The sequence below is a fragment of the Odocoileus virginianus genome, chromosome 7 (genome assembly GCF_023699985.2).
Source record: "Odocoileus virginianus isolate 20LAN1187 ecotype Illinois chromosome 7, Ovbor_1.2, whole genome shotgun sequence".
Taxonomy (NCBI): Eukaryota; Metazoa; Chordata; class Mammalia; order Artiodactyla; family Cervidae; genus Odocoileus; species Odocoileus virginianus.
Window position 1 is genome coordinate 7900914 of NC_069680.1, and position 27415 is coordinate 7928328.

General features: G+C 53.0%; 1 protein-coding gene across 3 annotated transcripts; it reads right to left on the reverse strand.

Annotated features, from left to right (window-relative positions):
• Window positions 1-1930: 1930 nt before the first annotated feature.
• ITPRIP (inositol 1,4,5-trisphosphate receptor interacting protein) lies at window positions 1931-27316 on the reverse strand. Of its 3 annotated transcripts, none has more exons than XM_020884878.2 (2): window positions 27122-27316; window positions 1931-5759 (listed from the first exon to the last, which is right to left on the reverse strand). In XM_020884878.2, exon 2 carries the CDS (start codon window positions 5744-5746, stop codon window positions 4076-4078), a length of 1671 nt encoding a protein of 556 aa, XP_020740537.1. In that variant the 5' UTR covers window positions 5747-5759; window positions 27122-27316; the 3' UTR covers window positions 1931-4075. The 3 variants fall into 3 exon arrangements, with proteins under 3 accessions (XP_020740537.1, XP_020740536.1, XP_070326243.1); XM_020884877.2 differs by lacking the exon at window positions 27122-27316 and adding an exon at window positions 22075-26641; XM_070470142.1 differs by lacking the exon at window positions 27122-27316 and adding an exon at window positions 10096-10442.
• Window positions 27317-27415: the final 99 nt, after the last annotated feature.

The window sequence follows — 27415 nt, forward strand, 5'->3', positions numbered from 1 at the left end:
CCTATTCGTTAATGCTGGGGGAAATGGGCTGAGAAGTCCAGAGGGGGGCTTTTATCTCTTACTTCATTTTTCTGTCTGTGGCTGGATTTTTTAATCATGACTACATTGTTTTCGTTTAAAAAAGACAAAAAAACCATAAGTTAGAAAAACAAGCTATCTTTGGATGGCGAGGAAAAATGTTAACTCTGAAAGATGTCCCTCCAGGGTAGCGGGAGGGGGTGAAGCAGCGAGGCAGGGGAGGGGGCGGGGGAGGTGAACTGAGGCCCACACTCTGTCACTGGTTCTTGGCTCTCTCTGCTTGTCATCCACTGGCCAAACCAAACAATCTTCCCGCTCTATCCCATGGGGCAGAGACCAGACAGGGTATGAGAACGTTCTGAATCATGCTCTGCAGAATGACTTCAGTTAGAACTTCCGGGACATTCGCTGACTGCTGCCACCAAACCCGCACTGGAAGGGTGCTTGGTGCACAGCAGGGGCTGCTTATGTGTTGCCTATATCCATGGTGCTTTCCTGAGGGCTCACAAAGTAAAGAAACTGCCTGCAATGCAGGAGACCCGGGTTCAACCCCCGAGTCGGCAAGATCCCTGAGAGGAGGAAATGGCAACCCACTCCAGTATTCTTGCTTGGTGAATTCCATGGACAGAGGAGCCAGGCAGGCAGAGCTGGATATGACTGAGCAACTCACACACACACACACACAAATGGTGCTTTCCTGCTCTCACTCCACGGTTCTGGCTGAAATGCTTTCCCTGGTCAGTCCTGCCTGGCTTTGAGAAACAGTCCAGCAGTGCCTGACCATGAGGCCTTCCTTAATCCTCCAGTTATCAGGGGTTCTTGGACTTCTAGCATCACCTGGGGAACTTGGCTGAAGGCAGATTCCTGCACTGAACTCTCAGAGACTCCACTGAAGTCTGCTGTGTGGCCCAGGAAGCCGCATGCCAGTGATACCCAAACCTGACCTGCCAGAAAGGAGTGCTCACCAGCTTTGCCTTCTGCATCCTCTCTGCTTCTCATACCACTAGTGCATTCTCAGAAGCCCGTGGGGTGCCAGATTCCCCTTGGACCACAGATCCCAGACAGGCTCATTGGCTCCTACCAGGCCTGTGTTCTAACAGTTTTGGAAAGGAAGTGAAAAGCCATGCTCAACTAGGGGGTATCATCAGTCACTTGAGGGTGCTTTAGGAGCCTTACCTGGGTGCCCTGTAGGTTCAAGTTAGCATCTGGGTATTTGACCTAGCTCTTCATGTTATTTGACCTAGCTCTTCATGTTATTCTGATGACAGCCTTGATTACAAACCAGTGGTGGTTTGATCACAAAGCAGGTTCTCAACTTAAGCTGTGCTTTGACAAGGGAGAGAAAGGGGCTGGGGTTTTGAGGAGGGAGGAGGGGACCTCCTTCAACCTAACCAACCTTGTGGCTTCAGGCCAGCCCTACTCATTTCACTTGTCAAGACGCACAGAAAAAGTCCTGGGCATTTGGCATAGCAAGTGAGCAGACACTGGGTAAAGTCTAGCATCCTTGGGAAGAAAAGAGATTCCTTGGAGAAAGTTGTCCTTAGTGAAAAGGCCTAAGTGCCCTACAGACCTAGGACTCTTCTGTTCATAAGGCAATCTGTTTTCTTCAAGCCAAAAGCTTCATGTTCCTCCCAGGCCCCCACATTCTCTGCACACAATCAGCTCTGTGAAACAAGGTTTTGTGTTGAAATCCACCCTATAGCTGGCTTTCAAAGGCCCTTTCTGAAACTCTGCAGGCTGCCTCAGAGATGGGCCAGAAATACTCTATTCTGCAATTTTTAAGTTTTCCAAAAGCATAAGAATAAAAAAGGGAGTGAAAGCTTCCTCTTGTCAGTAGGAAATCCACCCTCTCCCCAGCTCTACCCTGGGAAGCTCACAGATTTCCTGAAGTTAAAACAAATACTGTTACCAGTTTCTACTCCTTGCAAGAATTTAATTCTTCCTTTAATATAAATAAGGCAGCATGAAACACCAAGAGTCCTGCTGCTTCCTGCTTCAGAAGCAGCTTTGGTGCATAAAAGATCCCCATTTCCCCACTCAGTTGTTGTCTCTGTATAAACAAGAGGCCAGGAGGTAATTTTTCGGTGAATTTTCTCCTGGAAGCAAAGGAGAAGCTTGGGGAGACTGAAGCTTGATCTTGGCTTAAGGAGATTGGTTCTTGGTCACTGGGGTCTCTTCAAAGTACATCAGATGAGGATGAAGATCGGAAAGTAAAGGCATGGGTGACAATAAATAAGGAAATTCACCCCAACTCTGGAAATGAATCCCCACAGAATGGGTGCTTAGGGTTATTGCTGGAGACCATGTGGGCCTGGGGAGGGGCAAGCCCAGGCGCTGCTCAGTCTAACCCCAGCTCACGTGGAAAGCTTCCTACAGTCTGTAATGCCTCATCACAGCTGAGCCTACCACTGAGAATTAACCCTGTCAGGCAAACTGTCCATCTTCTGGAAATTTCCAAGGCTAGGTGAGAGCCCTCCTGGGGCAGAGACAGGATCTTTTCTTCATTCATAGTAAGGCTGACACCCCCAAGGAATCAGGCATGAGTCTGGGAGGTATGGGCAGCTTCAGCCCTGGAGAGAGAGTGCTGGGGAAGGAGCATTCATCCTCGCTTTCTGCTTGGCCTTCTGCAGGGTGACTGAAGCGATGCCAAGAGAAGAGCTCCCAGAGGGCTAGCGAAGCCACAAACAGGACGGAGCGGCTTCAAGCCCCCATGAGCCAGGCTTGGCGATGGAGGCCAACTCTGACTGCAGGCTCTAGTGCCTGCCCAGGGACCACAGCCAAGTAGTGCCAAGGTGCCCTCTATGAGGCCTGTGGGCTGTGCCTATAGTCTGTCTTCGTGTGTCCCAGTCAAGCAAGCCTCTGTCAGGCTCTTCGGGTGTTGGTCATCTGTGTGGCCAGCAAAGCCCATCCAGAAAGGGGGGGTTCTGTGCACTGAGGGGACCCCACTGGAATGACCAACCAAGGGAATGTGGGGCCTGCATGTGGAGCTGGGCTTCCACAACAGATCTTGCTTCTAGGTACCCTTTGCTCTAAGATTGGAACCCTGACGGAAACCCAGGGCTATGGCATCCCTCATCTCTATGATCTTCTCTGAACTGGGCATCTTCTCTGAAAGCCAGACTTCAGGCCAAACCCCAGCACGCCAGGTACCAGGCTCTGTCCTTCACCCCAGGCACCCTGTGAGTGCCCTTCTTTCTCTCTCATCTTCCACCTTCACTGCCTCCACCTCCCAACATATTGGTGGCTGGAGAGACCAGCTGTGGAGATAAATGAGGGTGAGGAGCCACTGAGCTTGTACCCACATGGTATGTGGCCCATACAGGGTTCAAAATGCAGCATCCAAGGGGAAGGGGCAGAGAGAAACGGGTGCACCTTGAGTAAGATGTGCAGCTGAAACAACGGCCATCTTCAACTTCTCTCTGCCAGGTACCCACTTCTGTACAACAGAGACGTTAGCCACTTGGGCTCCAAATCTCTCCAAGTCTTTTCTCCAAACAGTATAAAAATGGCAGCCACAGTGGGGATCCCTATAGTGCGGGCTATGGATGGAACGCTGAAAATTCCCATATTGACGCCCACTGTTTGGCTGCAGATGCCTGCGGCCAAGGGTTACTGGAAACTCAGGGTGCAGGGTCTTAACTCGGGTTCCTGTTAGCATTCCTGTAGATCCTTTGTTGATATTCAAGTAAAGATTGGACCTGGGATATAAAAAGAATCACACCAAAATCGTTTGCGCCGTTTGCATTGTCCCGTAACTCAGCATCCATAGAGTTCTATCATCATCTTTGTCATTGGGAGTGATCCAAAAGTCAGCTGCAGAGGATCAGTCCCTAAACCCAGACAATAGCTTCAACTGGCAAGTCCCAACGGCATGAAAGCAAACCAGTTCTGGCTTGGAATTCCATTTCCTCTGTGCTATTGGGTTTGGCTTCCCTGGCAGGCTGAGCCATGGCACTCTATAAAGCCTGCTGTCTTCCCAGGACAGGGCCTGCAGATGGCCCCAGGGGTGTAAACGCATAGGATGCCCTGTGACCTGGCCCTCTGGGTCGTGGATGCTCTACAAGATGACAGTTTTGGGGGGCAGGCTGGCATGGTCTGAGGCGATATGGAGGGAGTACTCGCTAATGAGTGCTGGGGCATTCTTGAGCATCTCATAGAAGGAGTCCACTGTCTTCCGGTAGAGACTTCGCTGTAGGACAAAGGGCCGGAAGAGGTTGAGAGGCTCCGCCCTGCGGACGGCCTCAGGGAGCCCCATGGCCTCTGGCACCTTGCGGTTGCCGATGAAAAAGTGCTGGAGCTTCTTCTCCAGCAGGCTCTTTTCCAGGAAGCAGAGCAGCTCGTGGAGACGAGTGTCCAGCTGCTCGGCCTTCCAATCGGCGGGCCGCCGGGCGAGCAAGAGGTGCAGAAGGGCGGTCTTCAGGTGGTAGTTGCCCAACCCGCTGGGACCGGTCAGGCGGCTCTGCTTTGAGAGCAGGAAGGAGGCGATCTGCAAGCAGCTGAGGTGGCAGGCGCCGTCGGGCAGCGCCTTCGAAGTTACCCTGAGGAAGTGGCGCTCGTAGACAGCGAAGGACAGGAGCCAATCGGTGCTGGGTGCCTGGGTCCCCTCGCCGGGCTCCCGGGCAAGGTGGGAGACGAAGTACAGGTCAGAGTCGTCACACTGGATCACGGGAATGAGATTGAAGGGCATGAACTTCCCCGAGCGGAACCTGATCTTGAGGGACCCCGGGGTATCCAGCTGGCCAAAGGCCAGGTCGAACTCGTACTTGTGGGCGATGCGGTGCCAGGCTCTGGTGAGGGCGGTCTGGAACCACTTCATGACGCGCATGGTGTCCAGGTATGGGGAGTCAGGGGCACACAGCGGGTCTGCGGCCTTGCTGGCGCGGTGTACCACATTGTCTCTGCCATGGAGGAGACACAGCATGTCTTCTCCAAGCTTGGTCTTGCCGCAGATACAGCCCAGCGTATCCTCGTCGGCCCGGACCACCTTGATCTGGCCGTAGCCCTGGCGATCCAAGGGCACGGAGCGGCTGGAGCACCAGAGCTCTGGGTGGAAGTGGTAGGGCTCCGGGGGCATGAAGGGCACGAAGAGGTCGCACAGCAGAGGCTTGTTCACCTGCCAGTTCTCGTACATGCTGTCCACGCCGATGAAGTCTTCCACCTCCATGTCCGAGTCCCGGCTGCACAGGCTCCTCAGGGCTTCCAGCAAGTCATCCACGAAGCCTTCCACAAACTCCCGGGTGCGGGCGGCGTCAGCCGTGGCCCCCCGGATGCAGCGCTCGTAGAAGTGGTCAAGCGTGGCCCTGTTGGGCAGGGTGAGGCCCCGGAGCGGGGCGCCCTGCAGGTCGGGCAGCTCGTCCTCATCCGAGCCCAGGCACTCGGGCGAGGGTGCGTCCTGGTGGTCTTGCCGCCACACCTCAATCACCAGGAAGAGGATCATGCAGAGAGTGCTCCACAGGTCCCAGGCAGTGCGGTTCTCATTCTGCTGCTGGCCCTCCTCCGCCACCCGCTCCAGTGCCTCCTTCTCGGCCTCCTTGTCGGCCGCCAGCCGCGCCATCTCCTCCTCCAGGCGCAGCTGTTCCAGCTGCAGCTTCTCCTGGTGCGCTTGCATCTGGCGGATGATCTCCTCCTCGTTCTCGGGGACCGTGGCGTTCTCTCGCGGGAACAGCAGCGGGTGGTTGATGATGGCCGTCACCACCACTAGGCACACCCGGAAGAGCCCCAGGGCCATGGCGGCAACTTTCCTGGAAACAAAGAGAGACACACCGATGGTCACACTGAGCTCTCCTCAACACCGCTTACTCCCTTGTCGTTCCCTTCCACTGCCCTCCGCCCCATCCAACCTACAGCCCAGCCTTGTTGAGAACAAGAACCCTGAAGTCCCACACCAGCATCCCGGCTAAACCACCACAGAGGTGGACCTGTTTCTGTCTGCCTAAACAGCCCTTTCTAATAGCAGTACCCACTTCCTCAGGGAACTGAATCTTTTCTACTACTAGTCCTCATGATTTGAGTGGGGATGAACTCACCCCCAGTCAAGGGGTGACGATATAACCCTGGCCCAAGACTACTTCATACTCCTCCTCACCCTGGCAGTGGTTGTTTCTGGATGAATTTATGACTTGCTCTGGCCAGTGGGAGACAGAGGTAGGATTTGTTGGGACCAGTGGGGAGAAAGACTCACCTGTTGCCTAGCGTTGCTGAGGGAACCCGGAGGGATTCCACCTGCTATTGGCTCTGTAGCTACCTCAAAGGGAGATCTGCCAGACAGAGATGCCAACATGGACCCAGCAGTGCCTGAAGCCATTACCTCTGGACCTTGTGGTCATATAAATCAATACATTCCTTTTTTATTTTGGCTGCACCACACGGCTTGCAGGATCTCAGTTCCCTGACCAGGAATTGCAACTGGGCCTGGCAGTGAAAGCACAGAATTCTAACCACTAGGCAACCAGGGAATTCTCAATATACTCTTTTTGTTTAAGTCAGTTTCTTTTCTAACACTTGAAACCAAAATAATTCTGTATAAGACATCCTTTCTTCCCCCTCAGTGAATGGCTGATTCCTCGGTACAGTATAGCCTAGTGGTTAAGAATGGAAGGGCTGGGTTCCAAAGTCAGCCCTGTCACTCGCTGAATTAGCTGTGTGACCTTGGGCATGTTAACTCACCCCTCTGAGCCCGTTTCCTTACTGTACAAAAGGACAGCCAGAGCACCCAGAAGGTCATCATGTTAATGAATTCATTGTTCATGCAAACTACCTACACAGCACAGCGCACAGCATATGTTTACTGAGCAGTAGCTGAAACAGTCTTGAGCCCTTATATACCCCCAATAAAAACCTCTCCTTCTGATTGGAAGACCCCACCTCAAATTCAGACACTGTTCTGGCTGATCCTGGATCTTTCCCCTGACAATCTAGGGAACAACCAGAGTGACTGAGTCATTGACTTTCCTCTCACTAGTCATCTGAACTTCTAACCTGACTTCTTAACTGTGAAAGGAGACATGCCATTTCTCCAGGATTTTTAGGTCTCAAGTGACTTTGGTGTAAGGTCTAACCCCTTATGATACTTACTGTTCAGACTGTGCAGCTGCAACATCCCCTGGGAGTTTGTTAGAAATGCAGAATCCTGGCCCCACCCCAGACCCAGGGAACCAGAATCTGCATTTTAATACCATCCACATTAAAGTCTTCAAAGGACTGTCTCACATCATAACCCTTATATTATACCCTGTCTTTTCTCTGGCTGGAATCTTGGGAAGTAACAATTGGCCTTTTCCGCATTTGCCCGACCCACTTCCTGTTGGGGACCTCAGCTAGGAAAGCAAATGGACAAAGGAGGTCATTGTTGGAGAACCAAGAGTCCCCACCTCTGCCCCAATGCATGCCAAAAGACCTGATAGGAGCCCCATCCCCTGACCTTGAATTTGCACCCTGAAAGCCACATGTTCTGGTTCTTACCCTAATGGTACCAAGAAGCAGGTATATATCACTAGGTTAAGAACACCTGTGGATGGCATCACTGAGGCAATGAATATGAACTTGGGCAAACTCCGGCAGATGGTGAGGGACCAGGAGGCCTGGCGTACTGCAGTCCATGGGGTTACAGAGTTGGACACGACCGGGTGGCTGAACCACAACAACAGCACCTCTGTAGGTTCTACCTGGCAGTGACAGAATGTAGATAGCCTGAGTTTTCACACTTGGGCAAAACCTGCTGCTCAGAGGTGACCCCCCCTCATTAGCAGGAACCAAAAGTGTTGGGGGTGGGGAGGTCCAGCAGCAGCAGAATTCAGTGTAGTTACGATCAGGCCTAATAGGGGAGCTTTGAGACACTTAGGCATTTCCACTTGAGAAGTCAATGGAGGACAGGAGAAAGTGGAGGAAGTTGGGCTGGGAGGGAGGGAGGGTGAGGAAAAAGTGCAGGGGGCAGCCAGCCAGTTTCTCTGCCCCAAGACAAGGAGCAGCGTGCTGGATAATTGCATGAACAGGCCAGCCCTGGTTTCTACATTAGAGAAGCATCAGTGGAAAATTTGACCAGGGTGGTCCAGGATAAAACTGTAAGGCTGGCTGGTAAACATGGATCAGAACTTTAGGATAAAGGTGTGGAGCACTATGATAGTAGTATGGAAATGGCAATCCACTCCAGTATTCTTGCCTGGGAAATCCCATGGACAGAGGAGCTTGGCCGGCTACAGTCCATGGAGTTGCAAAGAGTAAGACATGACCAGGCGACTAACATATACAACATACATAATAGTAGAATACCAGGCAGCAGTCAGTCAGGAAATAATTGGGTGTTTTGAGGCCCTAAAGGGCCTGTACTATAGCCAGCCACATTTGGGCACAAGTAGGCCCTGACAAGTCACAGCAAAAGTCTTTGGCAACACCTGATTCGTGAAGTCAGTTTCCAGGGTAGGGTGCCACCAGCTGGGGAGTGGGGTGCCATCACTAAGTCTTATAATTGGGAAGTCCTCCTTTTCTCTATCGAACAGTTTCCACAGGGCTCCCTGTGTATGTCCTCATGCCTGTTGCAAGATGATGTGCTAAAACAGGGCAGGCAAGTTTCAAAACTCCAAATCAACTGGAGCAATCAACACTGTGATGAGAGGCTAAGGATGGACTCTGGAGGGGACAGACTGGGTTAGCACCAGCATGTGCACTACTAGATATGTGACCTTGGACAAACCGTTCAACTTTTCAGAATCTCAGTCTTTTCATCTATAAAATGGGAATAATAACACTTGCTGTTGTAAAGGAAGTAATTCACAGAAAGCACTCAGCAAAATGCTTGTGTGTTAGTTACTCAGTCGTGTCCAACTCCTTGCGACCCCATGGACTACAGCCCGCCAGGCTCCTCTGTCCATGGAATTTTCCAGGCAAGGATATATGGGTTGCCATTTCCTTCTCCAGGGGATCTTCCCAACCCAGGGATCGAACCCAGGTCTCCTGCATTGCAGCCGGATGTTTAACATCTGAGCTACTAGGGAAGTCCAAAATGCTTGCCCCTGAGCAAATTTTCATATAAAAGGTTAGCTGTGATGGGATGGGAATAATAGATGAACCTGCTACAGGGGTCTGCAGATGCAGTGGGCCAAACAAATGCCCCTACAGGGAATACAGGCAGCCATAGGAACACTAGTGATAGTAAGGTTATGAACAAGACTCAAAAGGAGCAGAAATCACAAAGGACCCTGGGCTGTAGAGACAGGCTCAGGTTTGAACCGTGACTGTGTCCCCTCTTGAGGGGTTGTGGGCGAGTCACTTGGCTTCTCTAGGGTTCCACTGCTTTACCTGTAAGATGGAGCTAACAGCAGGCCCTCCTTCATAGAGAGGGGAGGTTAAGCAAGACCATCCAACTCAGGTGCTGAGCACAGTGCCCAGCATGGGGTAAGCATGTTACAACACCAGCTCCTTCCTCCTTGGCCTCTATGGGTTTATTATCTCACCTGTCAAGCACACCAACCTTAACCCAGTCCCAAGGGTGTGGAGGAACACACGCTCAAAAGTGCTCTGAAAGCACAAAATGCTCCCCTAAGCCTGCCCTTCCTTGGTAAACCACTCCATCCACCCTGCCCCCCAGCAACGGGGGGCGGGGCGTGGGGGGGGGGTGCTCAAGCCTTCCGAGCCTTGGATCCTCCAGGAGGTGGAGTTCCCTCTGACTCACTTCTAGTTTAAACCACCTCCGCCCTCCTGGGGATGGGATGGGATCCCAGCTGTTGTCTCGCTCCTGATACCCTTTGTGCAGGCTGGCTTTGCCTGCGGCCTAAGTGATGGGGAACAGGGCGGGGCTGCTGAGTGTGCACTAGGTGCGGCTGGGTTGGAAGCCTCCATCACTTCCCCTCCGCAAGCCAAGTCACACGATCTGCCCCAGGGTCCTCGGGGTCAGAAAAAATGAGGGAGAGAGTCTGGATGTTGGGACTTATGGAGACCACAGGGGCAGGACAGCAGCTAGAGCCTCTCACAAAACTGTGGATACACGCAGGTACACACACACACACACACACTCTCCTCACCAAAGGGTCCCTTTCCCCCAGATTCAAGTATTCCACCTCTGCCTTGGCCCAAATCTCTTACCTCTGCAAGGCTGCCCCATACATGTAGTCTGAGACATCCAGCTGGGTTCAGTTTTGAATATAAACCTGGGTCACTTGTGGGTCTGCTTCCAGGAAGCAGGCAGGAAACCTGCTGAGTTCCTCTCCACCCCCGCCCCTGCCCACAGAGTGTGGCAGCCCATGTAGCTCATGGCTAAACTTAGCCTGGCAAATGTCCAGGGTCACTGGGGCAGCAGGGGCTGGGGGGGGAGCGCTGCGTGTGGTCAGCCCAGACCAATGGTCTACTTGAACTCTTACTCTGAGCCTGGCTGGACGCCCCAGACCCTGGGGAGAAATCTAAGACCTCCCCTTCCTTCTGTGGGTCCCTCACTTCCACATCCCCCAGGCCCCCGAGGCACCCCCACCACAGCTTGATCCAATAAACACCACTAAGAGTTGTTTAACAGTGGGGCTTCCTTAGCGAGCTAGTGGTTCAGACTCTGCACTCTCAATGCAGGGGCATTGGTTCCATCCCTGGTCAGGGAACTAAGATTCTGCATGCCACACGGCCAAAAAAACAAAACAAAACAGTGATACATTTCATTTTACCAAGCCCTCACTAGGATGTGGGGCTTCCCTGGTGGCTCAGATGGTGAAGTATCTGCCTGAAATGCAGGAGACCCGGGTTCGATCCCTGGGTTGGGAAGATCCCCTGGAGCAGTGCATGGCAACTCTCTCCAGTATTCTTGCCCGGAGATTTCCATGGACAGAGGAGCCTGGGGGGGGCGGGGGGGCTGCAGTTCATAGAGTCGCAGAGTCGGACACGACTGAAGCAACTTAGCACTCACGCACAAACATAACACAGTGGAAGCAGCTTGTGCTTTGGTGGAGGCAGTCAGAGCAGGCTTTCTCAGCCTAGTTGTGGCTTTTCTAGTTGTGTGGCAAGAAAATTACTTCTCATCTTGGGCTTTGGTTAACCCACCCGTGAAACAGGGGTAACACCCACCACTTAGAAAGTTACAGGGGTTGCTGTGAGTAGTGCCCAGCACATCCTAGTGAAGTAAAAGTGTTGGAATTCTCCAGGCAGGAATACTGGAGTATGGTGCCATGCCCTCCTCCAGGGCATCTTCCCACACTTAATACTGTGCAAGGAACATGCTGCGTGCTACAGGGCCCACAAAGATGAGGGTGGCATGATCCTCAGTAGTGAAAACACTACAATCCATGCAAGAGGCAGACAGAATGAACCATAGGCTACAACATTGAAGAGAGAGTTTCATTGCTGTTCTTTGCAGGAACTTCTTTGTAAATCTTCTCTGCTCCCACCGACTTGGTTCCATATCCACCACGCCCCTTTCCTTCCAGGCAGAATTCCAACAGCAAATCGAGAACAGCAGGAGCCTGTGTCCAGTCCTATAACATGTTCATCAACACCTGCCTGGCTCTGTCACCCACCTGCCCTCACCTGGGGCTGGTTGACTGTGGCCTCAGCAGTGGGGGTGCCTTTCTCAGTAGCCCAGCAGCCAGGCCCTCCGCCTCCCTGGGATAGTGGTTCCAATGTGGTTGTGGCTCAGTATCCCTAACATCACTTGGAGATGTAGTCAGTTCAGTTCAGTTCAGTCGCTCAGTCGTGTCCAACTCTTTATGACACCATGAACCGCAGCATGCCAGGCCTCCCTGTCCATTACCAACTCCCGGAGTCCACCCAAACCCACGTCCATTGAGTCGGTGATGCCATCCAACCATCTCATACTCTGTCGTCCCCTTCTCCTCCTGCCCTCAATCTTTCCCAGCATCAGGGTCTTTTCCAATGAGTCAGCTCTTTGCATCAGGTGACCATATTATTGGAGTTTCAGCTTCAACATCAGTCCTTCCAATGAACACCCAGGACTGATCTCCTTTAGGTGGACTGGTTGGATCTCGTTGCAGTCCAAGGGACTCTCAAGAGTCTTCTCCAACACCAGTTCAAAAGCATCAATTCTTCGGCGCTCAGCTTTCTTTATAGTCCAACTCTCACATCTGTACATGACCACTGGAAAAACCATAGCCTTGACTAGACAGACCTTAGTTGGCAAAGTAACGTCTCTGCTTTTTAATATGCTGTCTAGGTTGGTCATAACTTTCCTTCCAAGGAGTAAGCATCTTTTAATTTCATGGCTGCAATCACCATCTGCAGTGATTTTGGAGCCCAGAAAAATAAAGTCAGCCACTGTTTCCCCATCTATTTGCCATGAAGTGATGGGATTGGATGCCATGATCTTAGTTTTTTGAATGTTGATTTTTAAGCCAGCTTTTTCACTCTCCTCTTTCACTTTCATCAAGAGGCTCTTTAGTTCTTCTTCACTTTCTGCCATAAGGGTGGTGTCATCTGCATATCTGAGGTTATTGATATTTCTCCCAGCAATCTTGATTCCAGCTTGTGCTTCCTCCAGCCCAGCGTTTCTCATGATGTACTCTGAATATAAGTTAAATAAGTAGGGTGACAATATACAGCCTTGACATACTCCTTTTCCTATTTGGAACTAGTCTGTTGTTCCATGTCTAGTTCTAACTGTCAGAAGAGCAAATTTTCAGCTGAGCTCCAGACCAACTGATCAGAAATTCCAGGGGTGGGGCCAGCACCTCTAGGTGGTTCTTATGCCCACTCCAGTCGGAGACCCACCCCTTCTCAAGCCAGGCAGGCTTCTAGGGAGGAGGAGGGTGGGACTCCACAGTGTCCCTGCAGCCCAGATCCTGGCACACGCCAAGGGTTTGCCCTACGCCTAGCCTCTCAGATGCAATTAGCTCTGCTAATTACCACAGCAGACGTAGCTCAGACCCTGGCATCATCTTTAGATCTGAAAGGAGAACCTATGTGTCCTTACAAAATGGAATATGGAGGTGGGCTGATGGCAGGGGAATGCATTGACAGCCCAGATCCATGGGGTGACTGGAGTCACTTTCCTGCTTAGATTCTGGGCCTGCCAAGAAAGAAGTGGCTAAAGGAGACCCAAACTGTCCAAAGTTTGGACTGAACCCCTCCTGTGTCCCTGACCTTGTGCTGGAGTTTCACAGTCCTGGCCAATGAGATACATGTTGTTAGGGGGAAATAAATCCACAAATTTAAGAAAGTCAGAATTTAGAGTGGTACTCATCTAAGCCCCATTTTACATATGGGGAAACTGAGGCATAATGAGGAGACACACTTGACTGGGAGAGTGGGTGAAGGTGCAAGTGGTCCAGGCGGACTGTGGACCCTCACAGGCAGAAGAGGATTAGTGAAAGGTGATGTTTACATTAACAGCTAATAGGAAGCTAATTACTCTGCATGTGTTTTGTCATTTAATTTTCGGAACACCAGAGAGGTGGTTGTGGCATCCCTATCTTGAAAAGAGACTGGTGGTCAGGGAGCTTCACCGGGCGGCCTCTAAGATTTCCTGGACTGCAGTCTCTGATGAAGCCTGCCTTCCGCTGTCTGCTTTTCTCCTTCCATCCCCCCAGGGGCTGACAGGAAACCTCTCCCGCCTGGTGACACCTCCCTGGCTTCCCTGCCAGTGGTGACCACCAAAATCATCAGGTTGGTTGACCCCAAGCTTCCTAGGCCTTGGAAAAACAGGACTATAAGCAAAGAGAGGTGGGATGCAGAGTGCGAGTTTGACCCTGAGTCTTGGTTCGGAATTTGGGCCCCTGGAGCAGGCTGTCTTGAGCCCTGGTGACGCAGTCTGTCTGTCTTATGCCTGGTCTGTCTGTCTCATGCCCGATTCCACTCTTCTGTCTTGGCAGAGGCCATGTCGCATGCTGGTGTCTGACCAGCTTCCCTGCTGTTCAAGAGCACCCACCGTTCAGGGTTGGCTCAGGGTCCCTCCTCCAGGGAGCCTGCCCTTTTCCAGACCCCTGTGGGTCAGGCCACATCCCTGCTCTTTACTGTGTGGGTTTACACTGTGTCCCTGCCTTTCTACCTGCAGTGCCAGCAAGGGCTTGAAGCTGAACACCGTCTCCATCCCCACCTGCAGGCGCCCAACGTGTCAGTGGGAGTTGGCTTATCACGTCCTTGGGAGGAATGGCCGTGGGAGTTGGCTTATCACGTCCTTGGGAGGAATGGCCGGCAGTGTGAGTGCTGGGTCTCCACACATTCCTTCCTTGACGCCTGACTCTGGGCCAGGGGACAGACAGACAGACAGCACAGACGGCGCCGTAAGAGCAGCGCTGCAGGCACTGGCTGCCACCTGTCAGGACGGGACTCCCCTGCTGAAGAGGAGAGAGGTCCCCCCCGGGCAAGGCAGACAGCCTCCACCAGTGCATTTCAGGCTGGGGTCTCTTCACCTGCACCCCGCAAGCGGATGGGGGACGGGAACTTCAGCGAGAAGGGGCCTGAACAGCTCTAGGGGTGGGAACTGGGTGCTGGCTGGCCTGAGGCCTGGGCGGAGAGGGAGGGGCGGGCAAGCAAAGAGGAAGGAAGAGGACCAAAATTAGTTGAGAAAGTGGGTAGAAAGGGTGCTGTTTTGGGCCCCCTGGGCTTCCTCTTTTCAGTGTCTTTGCAGCACCCCCTACCTTCCACTGCATCACCTTTAATTCCTCCCACTGGTGGGCAGGACCTCCTTCTTGGCCTCAGCCTGCCACTTCCTCAGACCTGCCACTTTCGTGGCCACTGGCCTCCTTCCTTTATCTCTTTTTTGCCTTCCAGGGGGCAGGAGTGGTGGTGATGTGGGGATGGAGTGGGGAGGGAACACTGCCCCACTGTAAATAGCTCAGTGCAGGCGCTGGACACCTGGGCCACTCAGGCCTTCTCTGGGGACCCACCATACTGCATGTTCGATGCACCCAAAATGGCATGATCCTTTCTGTTTCCTCCAAGAGAAGCCAGAAATCTGCATTTGACTAACATCTCAATTTTACTCTGCTATCCACTCTTTCAAAAATTCTTTGAAATCCATGTGAGCCAAATAAACTGTATCAGCGGGCTACCCAGAGTCTGCTGCCCCTCACAGGCCTCCCCTCCCTGCCCACTGCCGCCCCCCACTCCCCACCCAGCATTCCACTCAAGGCTGCCTGTGACCCCAGGACCCTCCTCACTTTTCCCCCTCAGCCACACTGCCACCTGCTAGCTAGCGCCTTTGCATCCAGGACTCCCTGAAATACCCTCCCCCACCACTCAACTTTTCACTCCAAGTCCAGTGCTGACTCTATTCCAGGGTCTTCTAGTCGGCCCCAGCAGCCACCCTCAATTAATCCTAACCAGCCGGTGCCTGGGGCTTACATGTGCCTTCCCCAAGGCCTCGTCAGGGACGAGAAGGAAAGAGGGTGACCGTGTGGTCTAATGGGCGGGCACTGAGCAGCAATCAGATTATAGTCCAAGGCCTGTGGTTCCCAGGACCGAGAGCTGCACCCTCACCACCCCTTCCTAACCCAGGGAAATGCCAGGGGTCAAGACTGGCCCTGGCCCTGGTGGGGGTGGGGGAGCAGGGCAGAACAAGGGAGAGAGCAGAGCCCCCACCCCCACGCCCAGGGAGGTGGACCACCTACCGATGGGCCGTGGGGAACTGTACACTGGAGGGGAGAGGCCTCTCCCCTGATGGGAGCTCTGCTGTGGCCGCACGTGGCCACACTGGCCAGACTCCCCGAGGGAGCCCGCTCACACCCGCCAGAGTGTAGAGTTTCCGCCAGGCCCACTCTCAGAAGAGGGAGGCGCTTCCACAGTGCCACCAGGATGCCAACCCCATCCTCTGGACTGGGGTCAAGCAGCCGGTCAGCCCAGGTGCAGCAAGTACAGTGGCCTGGACTCTGCTCAGATGGAGGACAGCCCACATCCCTCCAGTTCCCGCTCCTCCACCGCATCCCATGCACGTCCCTCGGCCGGCGAGGGATGGACAAGGCAGGGAGGCCATCAGTCTCCCAAGAAGGACAGGGCATCCTTCTGTCCAGCTGTGCAGCCTGACTCTCCCACCAATGAGGCCCTGAACCACAGGGCATCATGGAAAATCATAGTAAAATTCTTGGGACGGAGAGACAGACAGACAAAGGCCTGAGGTCTCAGAGGCTAAGGGACAACAAGGAGGCTGCAGTCACAGAGACAAGGAAGGGCTCCCCTGGCAGCCCTGAGTCGGGGCCCACACCCTCCTCTCTCATTCATCCTCCCCAAGGCTCCTGGAATACAGGTTACTGCTGTTGGATGGCAGCCCTCAACAGGACAAGTCCATGTGCTCATAACTAATAACTAGACCTTGTGAATGGGGCTGTAATTTGCACAAAGGGTCTTTATACGTGTAATTTAATGAAGCATCTTGAGATGAGACACTTCTCAATCACCCTGAATGCAAAGACAACTGTCCTTCTAAAGAGAGAGAAAGGAGAAAACAGACAAAGAGAAGGTGATGGAAGATGGAGCAGAGGTTGGAGTAATGCTCCATAGCCCACGAAGGTCTGGAGCCATGGGAAGCTGGAAAGGCAACAGAAGAGTCTTCCTTAGGGCATTTGGAGGGAGCATGGTCCTTGGAGTACCTTGATTTCAGACTTTTGGCCTCCACAGCTATGAGAGAGCAGAAACCTGTTGTTTCAAGCCACCATGTTTGTGATCTTCAGTTATAACAACCCTTAGGTGGCCAATGCAGTCTCACAGCGCATCCCAGCCTGGCCACCCACCTTCCCATTTCTGCTGGTCACCAGCAGCAAACCAGCCATCACCTGGGATTCCAAGCGTAAGATGCCACACTATTGGGCTCTCCCTCCTGGCCAGGTGTGGTCCTTTGGAATCAGCTCCTCTGAGCTCTCCCCTAATCCCCAGCCACCTCAGGTAGCCCTGGCCCTGGAGGTCTCCCTGCCCCACTTCAGGGAGATCCTGTGCCCATGAGACACAGGTCTGAGCTCTAGTTCAGTCAGGGGACCCCCTCAGTTTCCTTCCCTCCTCCCAAGGCCACTTGAAATTATCTACTGTCCTCTGAACACCTCCTAGACTTACTTCCCCACCATTCCCTACAACGTCCACACCTAACCCCATCGTACAGTCCTCACAGTCAGCCCATTTCAGAAACTGCTTCCCAAATTCTTCTGGATCATCTCTTTCCCCAACTCAAGACAAATCCTTTTCTTGAAGGGGACAGACGAACAAGGGGAAGAGACAGCCTATTTACTAAACCTCTCAAGTGCAGGCGGGCATCTGGCACTAGTGTAGATGGTATCTCCAGATATGTGACCCAAGTAGGGACCCAACAGAGACTTGCTCCTCAAGGCTTTGTTCTTGGCTCATCTGCCTGTGCAGCAGCCCCATTTCCCAGGCAGGAGCCCAAGGCAACGAGAGGTTGAGCAATTGCTCAAGGTCACACAAGTAGGAAGAGAGCGGAGGAGCCAGACACTGTGCCAGGCCAGCGGTTCTGGACCCTGCACTCTCCCCAGTGGATCCCAGGCTGCTGCTTCATCACAGGGAGCTGTTGGCCTGAGCTCTGGTCGTATCCCACTGCCTTCCGTGGCTGGGCTCCTCTGGGGTCAAGGTGGGCCCGTGTGCCTTGACATTCTGCACAGCACCTGGCACAGACCATATGCAGGGCCGCCTGCTCACTGTGCCAAGGACATGGTGACTTTGGGGACCCACTGGCTTACACCTTGCATATGGAGACATTTGCTTTCTAAAGGCTTCTATAAACACCCTCCATGCATTTCCTACAGCAGGTGTGTACCCAAGGACTTCCCTTGAAACCCAATTCCCACACCAGGTTTCTAGACCTGAAGTTACATGGTGCGTTTTAACAAGAGAAGTACAGTACCGTGTCCCACAGCGAAGCAGTCCTTCTGACTGCCAGACACTGGCTTGGCTTAAACTGGTGTTTCTGGGAAGTCTCCTCTGCCCCTGGGCCCCATCTCACTCCCAAGAGCAGCTGCCCGGAGGGAACATGAATACTCACTTTAGGGTGGCCACACCAGGGCTCCCCAGACTGTCCCCCGTCTCTCCCTGCACCCTGTGTTTGCTACACCCCAGGCTTCCAAGCACAGCAGCAAATGCTCAGGGCAAACCCCGTGTTTGCCCTGGGACAGGGAGGGAGGTCTGCAGCAGGGGGCGGGAAGCAGGCTCCAGACCACAGCAACCACTCAAGCTTAGGGGAGGGACTCAAGGGGGTGGAGCAGGAAGCTGAGAAAGGACAACAAAGGGAAGGGACTGGCCCCTCTCAGAGCTGAGCAGGGGACGGAGGGATTGAGTAGACTCTCGGTGCCCAGCAGCCCCCTTCCCTAGGTTGGAACAAAGAGCCCAGCTCAGGGAGACACCCGGGCCTCTCTGGGCATGAGAGATGGGCCCCAGAACAGCCAGTTCCCCCACTCCCCACCTCTTCCCTCCCCCCTCCCTCTCCATTGCCTCTTACTCCGTTCAGGCTTAGAGGGGTGCTGGCCCCCACCACAGTGAAATCCCAGGCTGTGTTCCCACCCTGGTCCCTGAGGCTTGGGTGTACCTGACACACAGTCTGGGCCCCGGCTGGGCTGGGAGAGGGGGAGAGAGGTGGGGGGGAACGGAAGTGCTCTGGGCCTCCTGCAAACAGACAGACACACACACACACACACACAGCCACGCCGCCGGTGACTACAAAGATCTAAAGACCCCTTTCATCTTAATAAAGGGGAACAGCAAGAGAATCAAAGGCAAGAAGGAGGCCAACCCAGCTGTAAAAAACGTAAGCGCTGCGGCTGGCTTCTTGGCTGGGCTCTCCGCTGCAGGGACCTCCCTCACCAGGGCCACACCAGTCAGAGCAAACCAGTCCTCCTCCTCCAGGGGGACCTGGCAACTGTAAGAAAAATGACCCCCAGAATCACCCAGGAACACAAGTCACCCTCCCTGTGAATTACACAAAACCACCATCTACAACCACACGGTTTTCCGGCCGCAGGGTTGAGAGTGATGACATTGTCATGACGATGCCCATGCTCTGTCCTAGCTTCTGCCCGAGGCTACACCTGGCACACAGTAGGTGTCCCAGAACCAATGGCAGGTACATATGGGTCAGGCTGGGATGTGCTGCAAGCTGCCACTGATACATCTTGCCACCCCAAGACCACCCAGAAAGAAATAGCCCAAAGCTCTTCAGCTGAGAAGGGCTTAACACTTCGTAGAGGCTTCCTTTGTAGAGAAGGGCCAGACTCTGGAATCAGAGGCCTGGATTTGAATCCAGGCTCTCCCACTTGCTGTAACAATAACACCTACTTCATGGCATGGCAGTCACATGCTCATGCTCCGTAAAGGACATTGTTACTGGCATTGGTATTGGTAAGGAGGCCAGGTCTCCATTTTGATCTGTTAAATCCTGCTGGGTGCATCTTAGGGACTCCTCTGGGCAGAGGTAAGACAGCCTACATTCCTGAAGCAACCCCAGAAGCTCGGGGACAGGGGAAAGTTGTCACCTCTACTTCCTGTTTTCTTCTAAAGGCCCCAGGGGCTGCCACCAAGGGGGAGCAGGAAGTTTGGCACCTGGGAAGCTCACAGCTCCCCGCCCCGACCATCTGGCAGCAACACTGAGAGCTCCTCCACCATTTCTGAGCACCTAGAAGGAGAAACGAGTGCTGGTCTCTGATACCCGGCATTAAGGTGCTGCATGGATGCTTGCTGAATGAATGAATGAAGTCAGGACTAGGAAAGAACCTCACTGCCTGTGTTCCCTGGAGGAGGAATTTGAAATGGGAGTGGAGCGGGGCATCCTGGATAAAGTAAATTCTAAGTTTTTTTTTTTCCCTGGGAGGCAGCCTGCCATCTGAAAAGCAAAGTAAAGCCCTAACAGTGGTCAGTGCCTTGGGAAATGTGAGCACACCCTTAGGGACAGACCACAGCCACTTTAGGTCTGTACAGCCCTCTGCTAACTGCAGGCTGGCTAACCACCACCACCGACCACAGTGACGTCCCAGGAATGAACTCCGACACAAGTTATCTGACCCTCAGCTACCTCTCCCCTTGACATCCACCTCCTTGCTTGAGAGCCTTGGAGAAAAGGAAGACAAATGAAGGATGACAAGGTGAGATGCAAATCAGGCATGGGAAGAAACAGAAGAGCAATCCTTGGTAAGAGTGACAAGCAGCTCGGTCTTTCTGGAGGACACCAGACAAGCTGCAGGGCCCTGGCACCCAGGGGAGCGCTTAGTAAATAGCAACTGACATGCTCCATTTATTGAGATTCAAGCATGATGCAAAACTTTACTTTGCTATATCATCCTCACAATAAACCTCAAAAGGAGGCACAGAGAGGGGCAGCCACCCACACACATCATCACAGAGCTGGGATTTGAAGCCAGGACTGCCCGACTTTCAAGCTGCTGGTCCTTCCGTGACACCATGCTGCTCAGCCACCTGTGAATCATCAGACACGCACCTATGGGCTTTCCTTCCCTGGACCATTTAGGGAAACGCTCGTGCTTAATGTGCTCAGTCGTGTCTGACTCTTTGTGACCCCCAAGGACTGTAGCCCACCAGGCTCTTCTGTCCATGGGAAATACAGGTGACAATTCAGGTGAAATGTGGGCAGGATGCAAGGAGTCAGACTTAATGAAGCCATGATGCTCCTTCCATCCAGAGATTCTGGGTGTGTGACCCTGGATATCTGAGATGGTTTTCCAGTTCAAAGGATGGGGAACCCTCTTCTGCAGTGGATGGGGAAAGAGGAGTGAGGTCTCTTGAGACCTGGGCAGTGCGTTTAGGGGTGAGGCATTAGGAGGAAGAGGCAGGGATGTATGGGGGCATTCAGAGGAGGCACACAAGGGTGGGGCCCAGGCATCCCCGCTCTCTTTCTCTCTGGCCCAGGCATGCCTACCTCCTCAGCGACTCGGAAACAAAGTCAGCGAACAAAGGACCTTTTCAGGAACTCCAGGCGGGTCCCCGGACTGCTACTAAGAAGGCTATTGAAACAAGCTCCCAGGAGAACTGTTTGTTATGAGCACGTGGTTTTGCATCAACCAGCGGGGCAATCATGAGGACAACGCCCTCCCTGTGGTTTGAGGTAGGGGTAGGAGACCCTCCTGCATCCTGCTGCAGGGAAGTGACCTGGAGGGAGGAAGCTCAGGAGAGCTACAAAGGGGAGCCCCTCCTCCTGGGCACAGCAAGGGTTCTGCTGTGCTATTCACCTGGAAGTGAGTCTGTTAAACACTGTGGGCTTTGAATTTTTTTCTTAGGAGTTCCATCAGAGGATCTCAAGTGCACTGAATATTACCTGCTTCTGGTTGTTACTGTCCCCATTAAACAGACAGAGAAACTGAGTCCTGTGTGTCAATATCACAGAGCAAGAGAGGACCTGGGGTTGGCAGTCTTCCTGTTGTCCTCTCACCACTGACACTCAGACTTTGTCAGATTCTGTCTTTAGGCAGGACACCATGGACATCCACGGCTGTCCTCGCTAACACCTCTCACCAACTCTCCAGTATATCTCAGACACCCTCAGATTCCTATATAAACTGCTGGGGAGGAAAGGATTCCACAGGTCTCATGTAACCCACTTAGAATTCCATGGGGCATGCCAGAGCTGGGTGAGAGGCAGACTCAGAGACCTTGTTTCTATTTCCAGTTGGTAGCCACCCCTGGGGCAGTGGATTCTCCATAATCTTCCTCTGTGTGCATCTGATCACAAGGCCCCATGAGGCTACTGAAGCCCCAGCAGTGTCAAGCACTTTGTAGGTGCACAGTAAGAGCATACTTGTTCCATCAATGAATGAAGGTTCTCTCTTAGGTCAGTCTCCCCAGGAAGGAGGCCATGTTTCTTACTTTCCTTTAGAGGGAGGAGGTGAAGAAGGGAAAGCCCCTTTTCTGACCTCCCCATCACTACTCCTGTCTGCTCTCGCCCTATTCCCTTAGTGGACTGATTCAGGTTGTAGAAGGGAGGCCCAGAGCTATGGAAGCCACAAGAAGCCCCTCGGGAGGCATCCTTCTTGTTCTGAGTTGCAGCTCAGAGACCCAAACAAGGCAGCTGCCAATACTTCGGGCCTGGAGCAAACCCAAGGCCCGAAGACCCTCCACCAAAAGGCTCATAGCCTAGACCTCGGCCTTGCAGCCTTGCCCTCTTCCCCAAGCCCATCCCGAGGAACACACCTGTGGATGTAGCACTTTCAGCGCTCCTTCCCTTCAACGTGTCTTACAGTTAGGTGGTTCTTGTTCCTCCCAGTATAACTTAAGGTGGAGGTGTCTGTTGCCTTGGGCAACAGTGATGTCACTGGTGAGGTGCTTCCATTCTGCTGATGTCATGGGGTGGGCCACGTGGATGAAGGGGCTTGAGCTTCCTACAGGAAGATGTCCCAGGTTCCAAACTGCCCAGACTGACCCTGTACACCTCGTGGGCACAGCCAAACGATCCTCTTCTTGTCCCAGAAAAACCTCCCCCTCTCTCCCCTCTGGGTGCCTGTTCAGGCCATGCCTCAAACCTGGCTTTCCCTCTCCTAGTGTTGGTGAAAAGGTCGGGATGGGTAGCTTTACCCTCAGCTCTGAATGAACCCCACACCAGGGCACCAATCTCCTTCTCACCATCTGGAAGAGTCCGGGTCCCTGTGGCCTTGCCCTTTGCCCAGAGCTAAGAGAAGGAAGCAGTAGGGAAGTGAGGTCCCAATCTCGCAGAGAATGCTGATCCTCCACTGTTGTTAAGGACTCATACCAGCCAGAGACTGCTGTGCGCCAGGCCCCATCACAGCGGTTTATAAGCAGGCCCTGTGAGGGGTTGTCCACATTTCATTAATGACAGAGCCGAGGCTTGGAACAGTCAAAGCACTTGCCCAACTCCTGAGGTCTGGAGCCAGGACTCAACCCAAGCCTGCCCTAAGTCAAAGTCGATGTGAGTCATACCTCCTTGGCTCTGGGGCACCTGGAGGCTGTGGCTTTCTAAAGAAGAGCCATGAGCGGGCCTGGACCGAGACCCGGGAGAAACCTTTAAATCCAAAGAGGCCAGCTGGGCAGGCCAGGTGGTTCAGACAGCCAAAGAAGGACTTAGGACTGTATCACCCTCATGTTCACACTGGGGCTGCAGTAAGTGGTCAGTCCTGGCCCTTCCAGTTCATTGAGTATCTGTGTTGACTAAGGACCAAATTTCTTTGCTCTATACTTGACTTCTTGTTGACCCAAGCAGGCCACCTGACCATCTCCTTGGTTTGCATTTACCCCTGTGGCCTGAACCTACAACCCTGAAATTTTATAGTAGTTATTTAACTTATGCAAATACAACTTAATGTAGCTGGGAGCTACTGCTTAGAAAGCACTAAATGAAATAAGTACATAAAATAAAAAATGCTAAATTATGAAAGAGGACAGGGGGACATCCTACTGGCAAACACTGCCCTTGAGGGACTGGCTAAGGAGAGACACATAACATATAGGACTGCTGAGCTACCTGGCAGGCATCTCTCCATTGGTGACGGGGCCACAGAAGTGAACAGAATCCATGCTGTTGGACCATTGCTGCCCCTGCCTTCTGCCTCCCCTGACCTGAAACCAGCTGTGCCAAGCACAAGCTGCCTTCTGATTTTTAGTTTCCCATGTGGCTTGCCCAGGACTCAAGAAGCCAGTATCACTGGCTCTACAATGGTTACAAAGTCTTCTTGCAAATTAATATGCTAGCAATTTTATTTGTACACTCTGCAGTGTACAAGAGTTCTCTGTAGACGACTCAGTAGCTCAAGTCCATACTGTTCTGAAAATTGTGGAGGTAGGGTTTCTAAATGTGTGCAGCTAAGAGCCAGATTCTGGGACAGGTTACATGACGTGGGAAATTGTCTAGGCACCAGTCGACCCTTTCCAAGGCCATGATGAATTTCCCATTAGCTGAGAAGTCTATTTTGTCTAAAATACTGTCTATAGACAGCAGATAGTAAAATGTTCTATTCCAGCTAATTAAGTGCTGCAATGTATAGGGTGAAAAATAAGTGACCATACATACAGAGCTGTGAAACGCAGTTTCAGAAAGTCTTTCTGGATGAGCTTGGGAAGGGCATTTGCAGACTAACAGCACTGGACAGGGATAGGGGTTGTAGAGCTTGCAAGTGTCAGGACAGCGTGTTCAGACACTTCTTCCATCGTCCATCCGCTCAGGCATTCTCTGCCCAGGTCTGGGACCCTGCATGGCCCCTTTCCTCTGCACCACACCCAGGCAGCACTTACTCATCACCCTCAGGACAGGCCCCAGACTGGATGTGCGATGTCACACTGCCCAGTGATTAAAAAGGAAAGACATCTGAGGCTTGGACCAGGCCTGCCTCTCTCTTTCCTTTCTTTCAGCTGCCAGGTAAGTTTTCCATCTTCCTCCATCTGAGCTGATAGTGGATTTCCTTCCTCTGACAAAGAAAAGAGCAATCACTCTTATCTCTTTCTCAGGAGGGGCCCCAACCAAACTAGCTTGTGAAACTTCACCTGCTTCTTGCTCTGTGAATGCTCAGTGACTTCCAGGCTTCTGAACACTATACCTCTCTGTGACTTAGTTTGCTTAACTATAGAATGGCGATACCAATACCTATGTCACTGGGCTACTGAGAAGATTAAATGAGTTAATATAGGCAAAGTGATTTTTGGGGAAAAAAAGCCTGGCAAATGTTAAGCCCTCAATAATTGGTTATCAGGCTGCTGTGTATGGTTGTATGGGTGGTATATTGCTCAAGAACAGCTGGCTGGGAGAGTGGTAAGGATGAATCAAGCTCACATGCCAGCTTGCACAGCTATGTGCCTTGGCTCTGTCCACTCAGATGAAGCCCCTGTTTTCTAAATGATACCAAGGTGCCATCTTCTTGTTAAGAGGAAGCACCTTGTTCTAATTCATGCAGATGATCGAACAGGCTAGCAGCAGTCTTGGAGGTTATTATTGTCAGCTCTTAGCACTCTCTTGGATCCATTCCCTTCCCCAGTTAGACAAGATTAGTCCCAGCCACAAGTGAGGTCCTGCTCCTCAGCTGTCTAGCACATCTGGTGCACTTATCCCTCCCTTAGTAGGCTCGTGGGGTAAAGCTTTCCTCAAGGGCCCCCCAGGGCTGCCCTCCAATTGAGGGGACTCTGCACCCCAAATATGGAGCCACAGAGTCTGGGACTCTGGAGGGACCGTCTCCTTCATAATTGTTGATGGCCACCTGTCTCCTGACAGTGATGGCAGCGCCTTAACTACTGAGGCACTCCAGTTGTCAGCAAGTTCCTCCTTATCTCTGAGTAAGTAAAATCTATCTCCTGCTTCTCCCACCCTGTGAATCTCTGAGACTAGACAGAGCAAGTCTCCTCCTCCTCTCAAGTGACAAAGTTGGAGATTCCTGAAGGCCAGAGCTACCGTCCCCTAGGTTTCTCATCAATGGAGGAAATACTGCCAGTCATTCCCTTCTCCCTGACAAGAAACACTTTCCCGACTCTCATGGCATTCCATTCTCTCCCCTGAGGACAAGTGAGAACACGGCTGTGTACTCCAGCCCTCCACCCAGAGATAATTCTCCTCCAGACAGAATCCTCCATCTTTTTCCCTTTATTGATCCCAGGGGGGTCCAAGAAGGAAAAAAACACAAGACCAGGTTCCTCCCAGACAATACCTTTTCAGGTGGGCAATTTTGCTAGAAGACTCTAACAGAAGTTCCTCCACTTTTTGCCCTCAGATATAAAGTTCACCCACACACCCTGTCTTTGTTTCTCTCATATGTGCTGCAGGAGCTGGGAGGCGTTCTTGGTGACAACTTCTGGGCTGATGGCATGAGGTTAAAAGTTCAGATCCTTGCCACCCGAAAGTTGGAGCTTGAAACTGCTGCATCTTTGAAAATTGCCGAGCTGGAGGATGGCACTTGAACAAAACTCTTTCCATTGGAGAGTCAGCCTAACCACTTTACGGTTACCCACAAGTGGAAAATATGAGGGCAGGATGGCCTGGAGCAGCAGCAGCAGCACACAGGGAATTAGCAAACAATGAAAGCCACTTCAGGCACGTAGGCTGGAGAGAGGACTCAAAAGCACAGCCCATTATGCTGTAGACGAGAGGTGAAAGGCAGCAATTCTACCTGTGCACCAGGCCTTTTTGCAAGGCTGGCTTGGACCTGGGACTGCACCCTGCACAGGTTTGCTTTACTTGGCAGCCACTCAGCAGTAGAACTAGTTTATGAAAGGGAAGAACCCTGGGTCAAATCCAAAAGAAGAACCTCCCCACTCCCCACTAGCTCCTCCCCACCAAAATAGGACTCTGAACTGATTTACACTCAATAGGATCCACCAGTACCTGGTACTCCTCTAGTTTGGGAGGGGGGTCGGAGTGAAAGGAGGGGTGGTTCTCACAGCTTTCAGAGGAGCAAAAGGCAAAGTGTGGTTCCTGAGGGATTCAGTAAAATACTTGCCCTTCCTGGGACACAGCACTTTTGTTTTTCAAGAAAAGGATCGTTTTGGATCGGAAGCCCAGTCCTGGAGCATCAGAGTTCCTCCAAATCGCAGCCGGAAGTTGGAAACTCTGGGAAAGGGTTTGGGATGCTACTAGAGGTCAGGTGGAGGCTAGCAGCAGCCCCAAGAGGAAATTGTGCATGGCGTGGGGTCTCCTCCACTAATAGCCCAGAAAGAGGAAGCGGCGGGGGCTTTATCCCGCCTCCAGCAACCTCATGGCTTCACTACGTTAAACCTAGAAAACAAAGACTTCATACCTACTCTCTCCTTCCAGGAGGGGGAAGGAAGCATGGAAGGGAGCTGGCTAAGAAGCAGGGCGACTCGACTACTCTTTCAGCTCCAGAGCTCTGCTCACACGGTCCAAAGTAACGGATCTTCGGGGCGGTAGAAACAATAACGCGGTCCCGCTTCCGGCATCGCGGCTCGGTGAGCCGGGAGGAGAGGCTGCCGCCGTGCGGGGCTGCAATGCAGCGCCCACTGGGGTCTCCGCGGCCGGGGAGAAGCCAGAGAGGAGAGGCTGGGATGCAGGACCCCGCACGGCGCGAAAAGAGAGAGGACAGGCCCCCACCCCCACCCCCGCCTGTGCTCGGGCGCCATACCCCAGTCCCCCAAGTCAGTCCCAACCCGGGGGGCCGGGGGGCCGAGCGGGCGCGCCGCTCCAGTCCGCCTCCATCTCCGGCGCAGCTCCGCCTGGTCCCTCTTCCTTCCAGCGCACGAGATGCTTCGGGAGGACGCAGAGCCTCGCGGCCACGGGCCCACTACTTACCTTCGGCTTCGGTTCCCGCTCCCCGAGGCGGGAGGGATCGCGCGAGTCTCGGCTGCGCTCGCGGGTCCCGGGGGCCCCGGAATCCGCTCTCTGGCCGCGGCTGCTGCTGAGCGTCCCGCCCGACAATTAGCGGGACGGGGGTGGCGATACCTCGGCCGGCTCCCGCCTTCTGGCCCCCATCCGCCGGGCTCTAGAGGACTTCAGAGTTACTCATTTCCTAGATGTCAAAGAAACTTTTCCTCCTTATAAGAACAAAACACCCGCCTCTCCTCCCTGCCGCGGAGGTTCCTTAAG